Consider the following 19,209-nt stretch of genomic DNA (forward strand, 5'->3'; position numbering starts at 1 on the left):
TCAAGTGTGGATATGTAATGGGCATTACCCAGCTTCTCTGTAAGCTTGTCTACTCTTGGCATTGGGTAGGCATCAAAGTTAGAGACAGAGTTCAGTTTGCAGTAATCATTGCAAAACCTGATTGACCCATCAGGCTTAGGGATCAAAACTATTGGACTCGACCACTCACTTCTCAAGTCCAACATCGTGTTAATTTCTTTTGTAATTACATCACGCCTAGCTTCAGGAACACGATAAGGTTTTAATTTTACTTTAACACTAGGCTCGGTGACAATATCATGTTTTATTACATGTGTCAGTCCTGGAAGTTCTGAGAAAAAGTCTTTATTTCGCATTATGAACTCTCGTGCTTCCTGCGTCTGATGTGGGAATAAAGACTCTGCGATTCTCACCTCAGGTAAAACACAAACCTGGGCTGGTTTTACAGGAAGATCTACCACCAGAGACTCTGTCTTTTCATGGTTTTATCAAATTAATATGGTAGATTTGTTCTGGCTTTCTCTTTCCAGGCTGGTGAACCTTATAGTTCACTTCACCCACTTTTTCAACAATGGTAAATGGTCCTTGCCACTTAGCAAGAAATTTGCTCTCTACAGTGGGAATTAGCATGGTCACCAGGATTAAAAGTACGAAGCTTAGCACCCCTATTATAGATCTTACTTTGAGCCTGCTGTACTTGTTGCATGTGTTCCCGAACTAGAGGCATGACTGCTTTGATTCAGTCCTGCATCAAAGAGACATGCTCAATCAAGCTGCGATAAGGGGTGGATTGCTGCTCCCAGGTCTCTTTTGCCAAGTCTAGTAGCCCTCTTGGATGCCTACCATAAAGTAGTTCAAAAGGTGAAAAACCAGTTGAAGACTGTGGTACCTCCCTAATCGCAAACATTAGATATTGAAGCAGACAGTCCCAATCCCTTCCATCCCTATCCACCACTTTTCTCAGCATATTTTTGAGGGTTTTATTGAATCTTTCTACCAAACCATCAGTTTGTGGATGGTGGACTGATGTACGGAGGTGTTTAATTCTAAAGAGTCGACATAATTCTTTGGTAACCTTGGACATAAAGAGATCCTGACTGATCAGGGCACACCTTTTAGGTTTCCCCACTCTACTAAACACCTGTACCAACTCCCTTGCAATGGTTTTTGCAGCTGTATTCCGTAACGGTATAGCTTCTGGATATCTGGTGGCATAATCTAATATTACTAATGTGTACTGATGTCCTTATGCAGATTTAACCATAGGGCCAACCAGATCCATAGCTATCCGTTTGAATGGTACTTCAACAATGGGTAAAGGTACCAAGGGGCTCCGGTAATTGGGAGAAGGGGCTGTGTACTGGCACTCTGGGCAAGAAGCACAGTAATCTTTAATCTCTGCTATAAGCCCAGGCCAGAAAAAACGCTTTAGAATACGCTCTTTTGTTTTTTCCACACCAAGATGTCCACCCAATAGATGCCCATGTGCTAGATCTAAGATCGTTTTCCTAAATGGCTTGGGTACTACTAGTTGTTCCACTATATCCTCACCTTGTTTGTCTACCCGATACAGCAAGTCACTTTGTACAGCCATGTGAGGAAAACCAAGCAGGAGACCTGGGTACACCAGTTGGCCATTTATTTCCTTAACATTTTCCCTTGCTCGAATAAGAGTAGGGTCATTCAACTGGGCAGTGGCAAAATTGTCTCGGGTAACACCAAGATCTGGTAACACATTTTCATAAACCTCAGGTTGTGTATCACCTTCACTAGTAGCCTCTGCATCACTGGCTAACACATTAAATCGGAAAGGAGGGTCTTCTTCTGACATATCCTCAGGAAGAGGTTCAGGGTCAAGTTTCCCCAATTGCCTTCCTTGTTGGGGCTCTTTTATCCTTTCTTCCCACAAGTGCCAGAAAAAAGGAAAATCACGACCTAGTATTACATCATACACAAGTGCGGGAACAACTGCAACCTGGCAGGTTACTACATTATCGCGGGTACCTATAGTGACTAGTGCGGCATTATACTCACAAGTTTCACCATGAATACAAGTAACCCCTATGTTATGTGTCTGTAGTCTATCAGGGTTTACAAAAGAGGCTTTAACCAGTGTGATCAGACTGCCAGAATCAAGTAGAGCCTGTACTGCTTTCCCTTCTACAGTTACTGGGTACACATGTCTAGCAATACTTTCATTACCTCTAACAGAACCCCCCACTTTAGCAAACAGACTTAACATTTTGCAAAACACTTATATCACATTGCATTGGTTCAGAGTTCAGAGGACAGTTGGTAGCAACATGTCCCGGGTCCTTACAACGGAAGCATTTGATAGGATCAGATCTCTGCAAGTCAGTCTTAGTCTTTTCTGACCTCTGGGGCCAGTTATCAGATTTCGACCCTGCTCCCCATTGAGTAGACTGGGCCTTGCTACTCCCACCAGAAGAACCCGATTTCTGGACATTCTCCTGGGACTTCTTTATCAAGTTCTCTGCTGCTGTATACCTTTCCACCAGGGAGATCAGCTCATCAGCACTATTGGGGTCACCATGTGTAACCCACTTGCATAATTCAGGAGAAAGGGCTCTTACAAATCTGTCAACAACCACCCGTTCTACCACTTCTGGGGCTGAGAGAACCTCAGGTTGTAACCACTTTTTGTCAAGTAAATTAGATCGTACATTTGGGAGCGAGCTGGTTTGTCTGACTGGAAAGTCGAAGAGTGCACCCTCTGAGCACGGACTGACATGGTAACTCCCAAACGTGCCAAGATTTAACCCTTTAGCTTCCTGTAGTCATGAGCATCAGCTGAATCCAAATCATAGTATGACTTCTGAGCTTCTCCACTTAGAAATGGAGCTATTATAGCACCCCACTGTGCTTGTGGCCATCCTTCATGCTCTGCTGTATGCTCAAAGGTTGTCAGATAAGCTTCCACATCATCTGTCACTGCCATTTTTTGAAGGTAGTTTCCAGCACATATGGCTTTTCTTTCCCCATGTCCAATTTCAGTGGAAGCGCCATCTGCAAGGCGTTCCAACAACTCTGACAAGACAGCACAGATTTGTCCAACACCAGTCACAGAGTTAACTGTATCACAGTATTCTCAGAGAGATGACTCTTGCCTTATATGCACAGAATACAGTCTCAAAATTAGGCTTCTGGCCCTTTAACTCTTGCAACAGCCAGCTTTATATGCCATTTCCACTGCCCATAGCATCCTCCACCATACTGTAACACACCAGGCTTGCAGGAACACAATTTTCTGGGGTAAAAGGCAGGGCACAGTCATCCAGTCCACTTGGCACACCAACACTGAGCACTCAGGACACAGCAGTATGTTTAGACTTGCTTCCTTGCCAGTTTTATTGTGCAGGTTGCTTATATACAAAACACAAATCATAAATAGAAATTTCTAGCCTTGTCAAGGCGCTAACTAAACAGAAATACGGTCCCTAACTACAGGACCAAACTGAGCGAGCCTCAGCCCAGCCAAACACAATAAAGCAACCTGTATACTTGCGTTTTTCAGCAATGTCTCTTTGGGAGATCCAGCTTGTCTCCCTCCCCAGGCTAAGAGACCCAGTGAACAGCCCAGCCTGGCTCTAAAACATACCTAGCCAGGTGCACCTAATCAACACATAGGTAAGAGCTCTAGAAATTAACCCTTTCCAGATAGCTATCCTCTGCATATGCTAGGAACCTGGGAGACACATTAATAACTTGACCCTGTAATATACCACTATATATATATATATATATATATATATATATATATATATATATATATATATATAAACCAGTAGGAAGGCATACGTGTTGGGTGAATAAACTACACCTTCACTTTATTTCCGGAGTGCCGTCTCTTCCCTCTTATATTACTATATATATATATATATATATATATATATATATATATATATAGTATAGTGTGTAGGGAAGGGGGGGCCCCATACAGTTTTTTTGCCATGGGGCCCCATGAATCCTAGCTACGCCCCTGAGCGGCTACAGGGGGGTTACTGCACTGAGGCAGGGACCTGATCGTATGAATGAGCTGTCAGCTGTTCTGACAGCTCATTCATTCTATAATACATTACAGCACTGATCATGTGCTGTAATGTATTATAGATGGACCTGCAAAAGTGAAAGTTAAACACACACAATTACACAGATAAATAAACAAACAAATAAGTTAAATAATTAAATAAATAAATATAAATAAAAAAATAAATATACACATCCCCCCCTTTATAAATGATCCTCCATGAAGATATACATATTTGATATTGCTGCGTCTGTAATGACCCTGTTTATTAACCTGTTACATAAATTATTCCAACCTATTAACGGCGTAAAAAAAAGAAATAAAAAACTAACCAAAATTAATTTTTTTTGTTAATCCCGCCCCCTAAAAAATATAGATAAATATAGATCAAAACGTCACATGTGCCCAAAAGGCAAAACATTAAAAGTGTCAGCTTATGCCGCAAAAAAAAGCCCTCACATAACTCCATTGGCGAAAAAATTTAAATATTACTGCTTTTACAATATGCAAGACACAAACAGTATTTATAGTATAAATGCCATAAACTAAAACAAAAGCTATATAAAATGGATATCACTGTAATCGCAGCGACCTGACGAATAACTATAACATGTCATATGTGATGTATAGTAAACAGTGTACAAAAAAATTATAAAAAAACAGATGCTAAATTGTGTTGTTTTTTTTTGCTTTTTTTACGTACCACCTCATAAAAATCTTATATAAAATGATCAGGGTGTCACATGTCCCCCAGAATGGTACCGATGGAAACATCAACTTGTCTTACACAAATATTTTGGCACAGCAAGGCCTTGTGACATAGTATAATGGTTAAAAAATAACCTGAAATAAAAAAAGGCCCCAAAATTCACCAGGTCTCTGTCATGTCTGCAGCCAGTGCGTCACCTTGAGTCAGGTGACGCACTGCGGCCACATATGGGGGATTTCTAGAAACACTGGAATAAGGGGAATAAAAAGTGAGTGGTATTTCTCAGTTAGTGTTTGCTGTGTTAGAGGAAAAAATGGATTAAAATGGAATATCTGCCAAAAAAAAAAAATAATAATAATTTCTCCTCCAACCTGCTTAAATTTCTAGGAAACACCTAAAGGGTTAGTAAACTTATAAAATGTTACTTTGAATACTTTGAGGGGTGCAGTTTTTACAGTGGAGATATTTATCGAAGCCCTTCAACATCCTAACAAGTAAAAGGACGTTCACCAAATGATGTCACTATAAAGCAAACATGTTGTAGATGTTACAGTAATAATTAGTTCATGTGGCATGACTATTTTCCTTAGAACAAGAGAATTTTGAAAATAAAGAAATGTAGATTTTTCAAGTTTTTGCGCAAATGTATTTTTCACAAAAAACTACTGAGTGTATCAACCAAAGTATACCACTAACATAAAGAGGAGATAACCGTGATAATTAACCCTTAAAGGACACCTGAAACCCCCCGTGCCGGGGTGACAGGCTCCCGACCCCCTGTTAGACCCCCCTATACTTACGTGATCCCGCCTGGTCCCGCTTCCTGAGGCGGCCGGGTCCCGGAGATATCAGCGCCCGAAGCCCGGCGCGCGCGCTGACAGCAGAGTCAGACACCCATAGAGAATGAATGGGGAGTCCGATGCTCCGTCATTCTCTATGGGCATCAGACTCTCAGCGCGCGCGCCGGTCTTTGGGAGCTGATATCTCCGGGACCCGGCCGGCTCAGGAAGCGGGACCCGGCGGGATCACGTAAGTATAGGGGGATCTAACGGGGGGTCGGGAGCCTGTCACCCCGGCACGGGGGGGTGACAGGTCCTCTTTAAGCGACCCTGGACGTACCCGTACGTCCAGGGCCACCTCCCCACGTTCACAGCGGGCCGCGCGCCTTATGCAGCCCGGGATTGCGGCTATTAGCGGGCACGGTCCGATCGCCGTGCCCGCTAATCAGGTAATCGGAGTCAGCTGTCAAAGATGACAGCTGCCTCCAATTACCGGCTGCAGATGATCCGTGGTGGTATAGTGGGGAGATCGCTCCTCCGGGACGTTGTCCCGGAGGAGCGATCTCCTTGTCTGATGGCGGCCGGGGACCGCTCCAAGATGGCGCCGTCCCCGGCTCGGCACTCGTTGGTTTTCGGCTGCAGCAGCCAAAAGCAAACGAGTGCCAATCTCATTGATCTTTGCTGTATAACTATACAGCAAAGATCTCAATGAGAGATCAAAGTGTATATACTAGAAGTCCCCAGGGGGGCTTCTAGTATATGTGTAAAAGTAAAAATAAAAGTATTGTTATAAGTAAAAAGCCCCCTCCCCTAATAAAAGTCAGAATCACCCCCCTTTTCCCATGTTATAAATAAAAATAAATAAACATGTTTTCTATCGCGGCGTCCGTAATCGCCCGAACTATTAATTAATCACATTCCTGATCTTGCACGGTAAACGGCGTAAGCGCAAAAATATCCCAAAGTGCAAAATTGTGCATTTTTGGTCGCATCAAATCCAGAAAAATTGTAATAAAAAGCGATCAAAAAGTTGCATATATGCAATCAAGGTATTGATAGAAAGTAAACATCATGGAGCAAAAAATGACACCTGACACAGCCCCATAGACCAAAGGATAAAAGCGTTATAAGCCTGGGAATAGAGCGATTATAAGTGACATATATTTGTTAACAATGGTTTGAATTTTTTACAGGCCATCAGATACAATAAAAGTTATACATGTTATAGATCGTTTTAATCGTAACAACTTGAGGAACATGCATAACAAGTCAGTTTTACCCCAGGGTGAATGGCATAAAAACACAAACCCCCCCAAATAAAAGAAATGCGTTTTTTTTTTTCAATTTCACCACACTTTGAATTTTTTCCTGGTTTTGCAGTGTACTTTATGCAAAAATTCAGACTGTCATTACAAAGTACAATCAGTGGCGCAAAAAATAAGGGCTCATGTGGGTTTCTAGGTGGAAAAATGCAAATGCTATGGCCTTTTAAACACAAGGAGGAAAAAACTAAAATGCAAAAATTTTAATTGGCCGGGTCCTCTAAGGGTTAAAGGGGTTATCCAGCGCTACAAAAACATGGCTACTTTTCCCCCTCTCTTGTCTCCAGTTCAGGTGTGGTTTGCAATTAAGCTCCATTTACTTCAATGGAACTGAGTTCCAAACCCCACCCAATCTGGAGACAAGAGAGGGGGAAAAGTGGCCATGTTTTTGTAGCGCTGGATTACCCCTTTAAAAACATTGCAGAGTTATAACTACATAAAAAAAGACAGGTCAGATTGGAAAAATAGGCCACGGGCATTAAGGCCAAAATAGGCTGAAGAGGCAAGGGGTTAAACAACATATCAGGGGTTCCCTGACATAGTAGAATCAACTCAGGCTGACTTTTGACTTTTATTTCAAAATGAGTTACCCGTGCAGCCAGGCCGGTACAACAAGTCAAATGCTTGGCTGCATAGCTGGAGGTGATTCTGTGCATAGTAACTAAATTATAATAAGACACTTGGCAATTATTTCTTTTATTATTTATTAATAGAAATCGCTGAGGATTGATGTTTGTGTCAGAATGGAAATCTCTATAGGCCGCACATTAATCTACTTTAGAAATAAAAGCACACCAATGATCTAGAAAACCTGTGCACTTAACAGTCAAAGCATTTGCCTTCCTGTGTTTCACCAACTTTTTTTTTCTGCATTGAAAAACAAATTTACTGCATATTTTATTTTCATAAAGATGAAGAATGAAACACATGTGACAGAATTTGTTCTTTCCGGTCTCTCCTCCAACCCAAGCCTCCAGCTTCCTCTCTTTCTGCTCTGCTTCTTCGTCTATATGGTAACCTTGCTGGGTAATCTTACCATCATTGTGTTAATAAGAATAACTCCAGGTCTACAAACACCAATGTACTTCTTCCTTATGAACTTATCACTTGTAGATGTCCTGTACTCATCAACTATAACACCCAACATCATGGCCAACATTCTCTCTGAACATAAGACAATCTCTATCACTGCTTGTGCTACACAAATGTTCTTCTTCATTGACCTGGCAAGCTCAGAAGCAATGTTACTTGCTGTAATTGCCTATGATCGATATGCAGCTATATGTAAACCATTGTATTACGCAACCCTTATTAACAAGTTGTCATGTAAAGATACATATGTCAATGAAATTTTGGAATATGTTGTTGCTGGTTGTATTGAAGTAGGTTCTTTTCTATGTATATTTATATCATATACTTACATTATATTAACCTTGTTTAAGATAGGATCTTCAAGAAGTAGGATCAAGTCTTTATCCACTTGTGTGTCTCACTTTACTTGTGTAGCTTTATTCTACTGTCCAGTTTTCTTCATGTACTTGAGACCAAATTCTGCATATTCTGTGGATCAGGACTGGGTGGTGTCAGTGTTTTATACAGTGATCATACCAATGTTAAATCCCATGATCTATAGCTTAAGAAATCAAGATGTTAAACTAGCTCTGGTAAAATTAAACAAGTACCTACTACCTACCATAAATAAAAACTTTGAGTCTATGAGTCTACAAAACTGGGCATACAGGATGAAACTAAAACGTCAAAGAAGCTGGGTGAAGTGCACGGCTAAAAGGTGCTATCTGCACCCCCCACACGTGACACAAAAAGCAGGGCAGCAGTGTGCATTCTGCCGCGGTTAAAGGATGAGAGAGAAAAATTGCTGCAGCAAACTGCAAGTGTCAGGACTCACCACATATACTCCCTCCCGCGTACATACAATGAAAACCGGCTCTAATGTTTCACATGTAGGGGTGTGGCTACCTTTAGCTTTAGACTCCACCCAGCTCCTGTGGGTGTTTTACACAAAGCTTAGTTGATCCTGTATGTCAGTTTTGTAGACTAATAGTCAGAGAGAGGCAGTTATCTAAGTACAGGTAACCTTACAGTGGTAAGTTGGTACATTCTATTTGATCAAATGGTTTGCTAAGAACCTCAATTTTTATTGAAAAAAATTAAATAAAATAGATCAGGTTTTTATTACATTTATGCTGAAGGGAGTATATACGGTGGGTCCTGATACTTAGTTTTCTGCAGAAATTTTCTATTCTTGTATATCAAGGTGACATGTCAAAAGTTTTTATTGGCCATGGTCTGAGTGTGCAGACTGTGACCGATCAGGAGAACATGGTGGGATAAGTCCGTGAGGCACATGGTCTCTCCGAGCTCTATGTTATCTGACCTGGAGAGACGCATAATGTAAGTCTATGTGATTGGTAAATGAAACTGAGCTAAGAGTGAATGGCGTATGGACATCTCCAGACTCGTTCTCCAGATCGTCTGATGTCTGATCAATACTTTGCCATGTCACAAGTTTTTTTTTTTTTTTTTTTCATGGCAGTGCCCATTTAACACTATTCTCAACATATTTAGGATACACTGAAAATGGCTTTGCATATTAAAAAGCTGTTGTTCGACTAACTGTCCACTCCCCCTCTTCCCATGCTTGGCAAATTGGTGAGAAAAGTTTGGTCCCCCCTATACACTTTTACATATTGGATATGTCATATAAAGCTCCAATTCCCCTGCATAGACATATAGTGAAATTATAAAAATCTAGGTATCCATAGACATCACTAGAAGACACTTTAGGTAGACACTGCATATTTGGTCCACGTGAGTAAATAAGTAATTTTATCTTGCATTACAAAGAAGAAAGAGGGGGAAAAAAACAATAAAAACCCCACCCTAATCCCAGAGAGCATCCACAAATCAAGCATACCTGATAACTATCATATTACAATATTTATGACTGTATCAATATATTATGGAAATTTCTCCTTTATCAGAATATTCCTGCATTATGATCTTGAATACTGTGCAATTCAGAATGGAAACTATTCATTTTAAATTGTGTCATGAAGTTGCAAATATTGAAACAAGTGACTACTTGGAAGCCCATATTCCTCCTGCAACTCTTCAAACTTTTGAAAATGCCATTTTCCTGAATGTGTTCCAAAAACATAACTGCCTTCTTAATCAAGGGAGAAAACCCTTCAAGTCTGAATATTTCTGGAAACTTTGGATTTTCCATTGAGCCCTTTGATGCACAAAAGTCCGTGTCAAATTAATACAATGTTCCTCCTCGCCTTCTAAGAGCCATAGCGCTTTTATTTTTCCACCTACAGGGCTGGTTGGGGTGTCATTTTTTGTCAATGATCTCTAGTTTTTTTAATATCAAATTGGTGTAACAGAAAAATTTTGATTGCTTTTTATTAATTACCCTTATCTCCCGGGACACTGATGTGTGCGGAGCCACTTTCACTGCAGCGGTCCCGCACACATCAAACCCCATTCAGTGTCAGGAACACATATCTATGTATTGCTGACATAAAGGGGTTAAGGAGTAAATCAAGTGTGACCAGAAATTGGAATACATTTCAGAATTGGTGTTAGTGTGATTGTCTCATATCTGCCCCGCATATTGATAAAGGGTTCACAAAGCCTGTCACTTTAGCCACCATCTTCCCACTTACTTTAAATCTTTGACTAGATCCCCATCTTTTGAAGAGTTGCATTTTAGTTGCAAGAAAATATATCCAAGGATTTTTGATAGCCAATCCATCCTCCTCCTTCTCTTTCTGTAGTGTTGCCATGTTAATTCTGTGTGGTTTGTCCTTCCATATTTAAGATTTAAACAGATTTCTAAATTTTCTAAAAAATATATAAAAGAATAAAAAAATCTGGGGGAATTATGTTATAATTTTTTCAATAACGGTAGTAAAATCATTGCTGCAGCACTGTACAGTGTCATTTTTTAAATATGCGTCAATTTTGAATTAATCACTGGAATATGTTTGAGTGTCTGTTTTCCTGATCCCTGGCCTTATAACTATTAGTTGACAGGGCTTTCCACTTCATGTCCTTAAAGTGTCAATGTCGTATTTTTTTTATTTTATTTTTATTTGTTTGCAGAAATCAATAGTCCAGGCGATTTTAAGAAACTTTGTAATTGGGTTTATTAGGCAAATATGCCATTATCTGCATTCAAAAAGACTTTTCTCAGGCCCCCCCTTCTTTTTTTCCATTCACTGTAAATGATCAGGAAATTGTGTCTTATTGCATCAGACATGCCCCTGTCTGTTCTATGGAGAGGGGAGGGGGGAGGAGGAAGGAGGGAGATTATTCGGCAGCAGAGAGCAGAAAACAAATTATTACACAGCGGGGAGCTGCATGAAAGCTGTATTCAGAGGTCAGTGCTGACTTAAGAGGAGATAGCCCGGTGATGTAGCTGTAAACTCTTTGTTGTCCTGTTTTGGTGCCTCATCTCCCTCAACGCCTCCCCTTTCCATAGACAACTATGAAGACAGGGGGAAGAGCTTCAAACTGCTTTTTCATGATAAAAATGCATTTTACGGGTAATAAACCCAATTACAAAGTTTCTTAAAATCGCCTGTACTATTGATTTCTGGAAAAAAAACTAAAACAAACAACAGTGACACTTTAACTCCCATCATGAGAGATGATTTCTAAGACATAATTCCCTTTTACTACAGAAAAACAACCCTTCTAGTCTTAATATTTCTGATAACTTTGGATTTTGTCATTTTACCATGTCTCAAAGGTTTTTAGTGTTTCCACTATTGTCATCACAAAATCGTATGGAAAAACCATTATTTTACTACCACAGAAACTTCAGTAAAACTGTTTGAGTTCCTATTGACTTCAATGAAGTGCATTATTATATTGAGAATATGTCTCTATTTCATTTTTATTTTACTGTGTGTGAACATAGCCTTAGAGGTATGCTATCATTAATAGGTTAGTTTTTGTGATGCAACACATTCCTTTTGGGCAGGTCTTTTATGGGTACATAAAAAACAATAACAATGAACGATTAAACAACATATCAGGGGTGACCTGACATAGTACACCTCAGGTTATTTAAGATTCATATTACATATGATTTCTGACTATTATTTCAAAATGAGTTACCCCTACAGCCAGGCCAGTAAAGCAAGTCAAATGCTTGGCTGCATAGCTGGAGGTACAACCAGTAGGAAGGAGGGGATTCTATGCATAATAACTTAATTATAATAAGACACTTGGCAATTATTTCTATTATTAATTAATAGAAATCGCTAAGGAATGATGTCTGTGTTAGAATGGAAATCTCTAAAGGCCGCACATTAATCTACTTTAGAAATAAAAGCACACTGATGATCTAGAAAACCTGTGCACTAAAGAGTGAAAGCATTTGCCGTCCTGTGTTCCACCAATTCTTTTTTTGTATTGAAAAACAAATTTACTGCATATTTTATTTTCATAATGATGAACAATGAAACACATATGACAAAATTTGTCCTATATGGTCTTAGCTCCAACCCAAGCCTCCAGCTTCCTCTCTTTCTGCTCTGCTTCTTCGTCTATATGGTAACCTTGCTGGGTAATCTTACCATCATTGTGTTAATAAGAATAACTCCAGGTTTACAAACACCAATGTACTTCTTCCTTATGAACTTATCACTTGTAGATGTCCTGTACTCATCAACTATAACACCCAACATCATGGCCAACATTCTCTCTGAACATAAGACAATCTCCATCACTGCTTGTGCTACACAAATGTTCTTCTTCATTGACCTGGCGAGCTCGGAAGCAATGTTACTTGCTGTGATGGCCTATGATCGATATGCAGCTATATGTAAACCACTGTATTATGTAACTCTGATCAGCAAAGTGACTTGTATCCGACTTGTTTGCTCAGTATACACAGCAGGATGTATTAATTCATTGATTCATACATGTGCTGCATTTAGCCTACCGTTCTGTCGGTCCAATTACATCAACCATTTCTATTGTGATATTAACCCCATATTAAAGCTGTCATGTAAAGATACATATATTAATGAGATGTTGTTGTTTCTTGTTGCTGGATCTTTTGAAGTGGGCTCTTTTTTATGTATAATGATGTCATACATATTCATTATCTTCTCTTTGTTTAAGATAGGATCTTCAAGCAGGATAAAGTCTTTATCCACTTGTGTCTCTCACTTTACTTGTGTAAACTTATTTTATTGCCCAACTTTCTTTATGTATTTACGACCTAATTCTGTATATGGAGTGGATCAGGACTGGATGGTGTCAGTGTTCTATACAGTGATTGTACCAATGTTAAATCCTTTAGTCTATAGCTTAAGAAATCAGGATGTAAAACAAGCCCTGGTACAAGCTAAGGTTACCAGTATTCTCAATATATTCAAGAAATACTAAAGCTAGTCATACATAAAAAATAACTGTTTTGCCAATTTGTTTCTAGCCTTCCTTTAGACACTCCAACCTAAAGAGCTTACTGTAATGCTATGCACTGTATATAGCGCTCAATGATGAGACAATATTCAATAGGCTCCTGTACAACTATACACTGATACGTCAAAGCCAATTTACGTTTTTGCAATTTTGCTTTTTCCACTTTATATTTAAAAGGCCATAGCACTTGCATTTTTTCACCTAGAAACGCATATGAGCCCTTTTTCTTTGCGAAACCAATTGTACTTTGCAATGATAGGCATTATTTTTCCATAAAATATGCTGCGAAACCAGAAGAAAATCATTTGCGCTGTCAAATTATTTGCGCTGTTCGCCCTATGGTAAAACTGACTTGTTATACATGTTCCTCAAGTCGTTACGATTACAATATGTAACATGTATAACTTTTATTGTATCTGATGGCTTTTAAAAAATTCAAACCATTGTTAACAAATACACTCACCGGCCACTTTATTAGGTACACCATGCTAGTAACGGGTTGGACCCCCTTTTGCCTTCAGAACTGCCTCAATTCTTCGTGGCATAGATACAACAAGGTGCTGGAAGCATTTCTCAGAGATTTTGGTCCATATTGACATGATGGCATCACACAGTTGCCGCAGATTTGTCGGCTGCACATCCATGATGCGAATCTCCCGTTCCACCACATCCAAAAGATGCTCTATTGGATTGAGATCCGGTGACTGTGGAGGCCATTTGAGTACAGTGAACTCATTGTCATGTTCAAGAAACCAGTCTGAGATGATTCTAGCTTTATGACATGGCGCATTATCCTGCTGAAAGTAGCCATGAGATGTTGGGTACATTGTGGTCATAAAGGGATGGACATGGTCAGCAACAATACTCAGGTAGGCTGTGGTGTTGCAACAATGCTCAATTGGTACCAAGGGGCCCAAAGAGTGCCAAGAAAATTTTCCCCACACCATGACACCACCACCACCAGCCTGAACCGTTGATACAAGGCAGGATGGATCCATGCTTTCATGTTGTTGACGCCAAATTCTGACCCTACAATCCGAATGTCGCAGCAGAAAACGAGACTCATCAGACCAGGCGACGTTTTTCCAATCTTCTACTTTCCAATTTCAAAGAGCTTGTGCAAATTGTAGCCTCAGTTTCCTGTTCTTAGCTGAAAGGAGTGGCACCCGGTGTGGTCTTCTGCTGCTGTAGCCCATCTGCCTCAAAGTTCGACGTACTGTGCGTTCAGAGATGCTCTTCTGCCTACCTTGGTTGTAACGGTTGGCTATTTGAGTCACTGTTGCCTTTCTATCAGCTCAAACCAGTCTGCCCATTCTCCTCTTACCTCTGGCATCAACAAGGCATTTCCGCCCACAGAACTGCCGCTCACTGGATGTTTTTTCTTTTTCGGACCATTCTCTGTAAACCCTAGAGATGGTTGTGCGTGAAAATTCCAGTAGATCAGCAGTTTCTGAAATACTCAGACCAGCCCTTCTGGCACCAACAACCATGCCACGTTCAAAGGCCCTCAAATCACCTTTCTTCCCCATACTGATGCTCGGTTTGAACTGCAGGAGATTGTCTTGACCATGTCTACATGCCTAAATGCACTGAGTTGCCGCCATGTGATTGGCTGATTAGAAATTAAGTGGTAACGTGCAGTTGGACAGGTGTACCTAATAAAGTGGCCGGTGAGTGTATATGTTCCTTAAAATCCCTCCATTCCTAGGCTTATAGCGCTTTTATCCATTGGTCTATGGGGCTGTGTGAGGTTTTTTGCGCCATGATCTTTACTTTCAATCGGTACCTTGTTAGCGCATATGCGACTTTTTGATCGCTTTTTATTACATTTTTTCTGGATTTGATGCGACCAAAAATTTAGCACTTTGGAATTTTTTTGCGCTGACGCCGTTTACCGTGTGAGATCAGTAATGTGATTAATTAATAGTTTGGGTGATTACGCACGTGGCCATACCAAATATGTTTATTTATTTGTTTATTTATTTATTTATTTATATTTATAAAATGGAAAAAGGGGGGTGATTTGGACTTTTATTAGGGGAGGGGATTTTTTTATTAATAAAAACACTTTTTTACTTTTATTTTTACATCAACTAGAAGTCCGCCTGGGGGACTTGTATATACACAGCACTGATCTCTCATAGAGATCAATGCTGTGTATATACACAGCAAAAACACTTATTCCCTAGCCACTAAATGACAAAAAAAAGTGCTTTATCATGAGGTCTGATAGCTGGGACATTTCTGGGCTCCCCCTCTCAGTGACAGTCCACTCAGCCAATCACTGGCTGAAACAAGTGTTGCAACCAGTTATTGGCTGAGGTGCTGTCACTGAGCAGGAAATATGGAGATGCCACAGGAGGGCACCAGGGCAGAGCAGAGGTGTAAGATTTTATTTTCTTATTTTTTTAATATAACAGCTGCACAGCATCTAAAGTTTTACACAGGGCTGTGGAGTCGGTAAGTCACAGCTGCGACTCCCGACTCCAGGCCCTTCATAAATGGCCGGTAAGACACCAGGGAAGTTATTATCACACTGGCTCAGCAGCTTCTTCCTAATGTCCTACATGATCCTAGGGCAACTTCTGAGTGAACAAGGCAAAGATATAAAGCAGATTTTCCTGTGTGCAGGGGATGCAGACAGTCTCCAGCCACCATGTCCTGAACAACTCACTACTAGACTAGATGGACCAGGAGTTTTTTTTCCTGCTGACAATCTACGTTTCTAACTATGTTTCTAACTAATCTTCACCATACACAAAAGAGAACCGCTAACAATGCCACATACCTGTGATATAGAGGTCAGTCATAGTGATATAGAGGTCAGCCATAATGATATGGGGATTAGCCAAAGTGATATAGGAGTCAGCCATAGTGATATAGGGGTCATCAAAGTGATATAGAGGTCAGCCATATTGATATAGGGGTCATCATAGTGCTATAGAGGTCAGCTATAGTGATATAGGGTTCAGCCAGGGTGATATAGGGGTCAGCCACAGTGATATAGCAGTCAGACATAGTGATGTAGCGGCCAGTCATACTGATATCAAGGTCAGCCATAGTAATATCGAGGTCATCCATAATGATATAGAGGTTAGACATAGTCATATGGAGCAAGCATAGTATAGAGAAAGTGGGCACCACTATCCAAAACAATACAGCAATCGGGCTCAACACACGGACTTAAGCAAGCAATATTGTAAAAAAGAAGGACAAAGAAGTACGTAAATAGAAATGTGCACAACAAAATTAGGTTCTCTCACCCCTCTGACTACCCAGGTATTGCCTACTACAGGTTGTATTGCCCCTCATTTATTTATCTTGATTATATATGTATTATTGTGCATTTTTTGTATACACCTACCCTCATGCATTTATTTTTATTATATGGTTATTATTGTGCATTTCTTGCATACGTCTATCCTGTACTCGGCCCTTACCGTGGAGGTAATTGATCCTTGCTCAGTAGGGTGTACACCTTTTATCCAAGGGTGTTGTAAGGTGTCACACATAGTGATATAGAGGGGTCAGCCATAGTAATATATAGGTCAGCCATAATGATATAGGGATCAGACAAAGTGATATAGAGGGGTCAGCCATAGTGATATAGGGGTCAGACATAGTGATATAGGAGGTCAGCCATAGTGATATAGAGGGGTCAGCCATAGTGATATAGAGGGATAGACATAGGTCTAGATTTATCAGCTCTCTGTCAGCGTCCGCGCTCCTGAATCATTAAGGCCCTACAAAAACTACCCGCTCAGCTGGTCAATGACTGCAGCTGTGTCCCGCCTCACTCACTGATTGGCCGAGTGGAGCCGTGACATCACAGGATTGGGAGCCCGGCAGAGAACCATGATCCACAATGCTGTACTGCGGGGGCACTGGGACAGTTAAATAGGACTTCTTTATTATGATTCCACCACCCCTGTCCCCCCCGACCAATTGTTCCCTGTTGCCCAGAATATCCCTTTAATTTCTGCCTCTCTCTCTCTCACACACACACAAACACAGCCTGCTGCAGCCAAAGCACACACACACGCACAGCCTACTGAAGCCATAGCAAACTGAAGTAAAACACACAATCTTCTCCAAGAAAGAAAAGACCACATTGAGGACAGAGGTTACTGCTACACTACTTAGGCCTTTTCCTCCTCCTGTATATTAGACAGGATATCTTCATATTACACTGCTGCTCATATACAGTCATCCAACATCCAGGAAGAGACCAGCACAGATCTCCCCTCACACAATGGACTCTTCCAGCTCAGAAATAAACTGACAAATACTGATCATCAACATTTCCCCGAACCCCCTTATCTAATAGAGCCAGTGCCTTATTACTGATATATGGAGGAAACCAAATGTATTTGAAGGGGTTATCCAGTGCTACAAAAACATGGCCACTTTCTTTCAGAGACAACACGACTCTTGTCTCCAGTTCAGGTGCAGTTTGCAATTAAGCTCCATTCACTTCAATGGAAATGAGCAGCAAAACCTGCACCCAAACTGGAGACAAGAGTGGTGCTGTCTCTGGAAGAAAGTGGCCATGTTTTTGTAGCGCTGGATAACCCCTTTAAGACAGTGTTTTCACGTTGTAATAAATAAGATCCTTAGCTTGATAGAACATAAAATATATTGATAAGTAACTTTTATAAAATTCACATGAAATTAAATTTTGAAAGATTTTTTCAAAGCTGGAGTTGGAACATTTTTTTCCAATTCTGACTCCGACTCCAGCCAAAACTAGCTCTGACTTTATGACTCCGACTCCACAGCCCTGGTTTTACAAAAATAGCACTCCATTGTGAGAATGCAGTGCCATAGAGCGTAATCAGTATTTGCAGCAGATTTCAGTGCAAAACGACATGGATACTCTTACTTTGTGGGGAATTTGGTGATCTTTATCTGAAAACAATAGTCCAGCTGCTAAAAAGGTGTAATAAACTATTAATTAGCTTTGATTATTGAACCTATAAAAATGTATTATATTTGAGGCCGTTCTAAGAAAGTGTACTATTAAAAACACATGCTGTTTTTATTGTAAATATTGCCACATCTGTTGTTATATTATCTAATTCCTTATGACCCGCACCTGAAATCTGTGTGAGGGCGCCCTCAGGTGAACTGTGTTTAGTTAATGATGTGTTTCCACATGGCAGAAATATCTGCAACCTGGCTAGGTCATTGGGAAAGAAATGGGGGTGTGGTTTCAACCACATTTGGATCGCATTCTGAACACGAGCGAGGAAAAACAGCCTCAGTTTAGCATGTATTGAATCAACTTTGTTGTGCTTGTCAGGTATGAGCAGATGCAGGAATCCTTGATTTTTTTTTTACTGCATTCACTGTGCATGGGATGAATAATAATGTTATTGTTCTGGTCTTAACGGACACGGTGATACCTAATATGTGTATTTCTTTTTAATGTTTTATAAAAAAAAATGGAAGGAAAAAGAAAATGTATTGTATATTTTTGGGGGTATTTCTTTGATTACATTTTATTTTATGTACTTTGTTCACGTCTCACAAGGAGACTTTTACAGGGATCCTTCCATCACTACTGTAATACACTGCACTAGTCATCTATTGCAGTGTATTGCAGCCCAGGCTGTTATGGAGACCGATCATCCGGATGCCAATAGGTAAGTATTACAGCTCCAATCTCTTTACATGTTGAAGAATATCCAAAGAGTTAATTAGAGACTGTGGTTTCTCCGTACCTGATAGATACAAAGTGGGCACAAAGAGCAAGCACCCATACAGCTACATTGATGAAAAAATTAGCAAAGATTAATGATTTAACTTCTTGGTTGGCCCAGGCCTACACTCCCAAAATCAGCTTCCAAAATGAAGCTATCCGTGAAACAGTCTGTCACCGCCTTGTTTGTCTAGCATCTGCCATGTCCA

At 40.3% G+C, this 19,209-nt stretch overlaps 2 protein-coding genes across 2 annotated transcripts; both read left to right on the top strand.

The window, feature by feature from the left end:
- The first annotated feature begins 7,748 nt into the window (after nt 1-7,748).
- On the top strand, nt 7,749-8,693 carry LOC138783477 (olfactory receptor 5AR1-like). The gene has a single exon (XM_069958211.1). It carries the CDS (start codon nt 7,749-7,751, stop codon nt 8,691-8,693), a length of 945 nt encoding a protein of 314 aa, XP_069814312.1.
- Nucleotides 8,694-12,318: 3,625 nt separating this feature from the next.
- On the top strand, nt 12,319-13,263 carry LOC138783480 (olfactory receptor 5AR1-like). The gene has a single exon (XM_069958227.1). It carries the CDS (start codon nt 12,319-12,321, stop codon nt 13,261-13,263), a length of 945 nt encoding a protein of 314 aa, XP_069814328.1.
- The last annotated feature ends 5,946 nt before the right edge of the window (nt 13,264-19,209 follow it).

This window comes from Dendropsophus ebraccatus, chromosome 1, assembly GCF_027789765.1.
Source record: "Dendropsophus ebraccatus isolate aDenEbr1 chromosome 1, aDenEbr1.pat, whole genome shotgun sequence".
Lineage (NCBI taxonomy): Eukaryota > Metazoa > Chordata > Amphibia > Anura > Hylidae > Dendropsophus > Dendropsophus ebraccatus.

What these genes read in the sequence shown, in the direction of transcription:
- LOC138783477 (XM_069958211.1), top strand. Translation starts at nt 7,749, where the DNA reads ATGAAGAATGAAACACATGTGACAGAATTTGTTCTTTCCGGTCTCTCC.
- LOC138783480 (XM_069958227.1), top strand. Translation starts at nt 12,319, where the DNA reads ATGATGAACAATGAAACACATATGACAAAATTTGTCCTATATGGTCTT.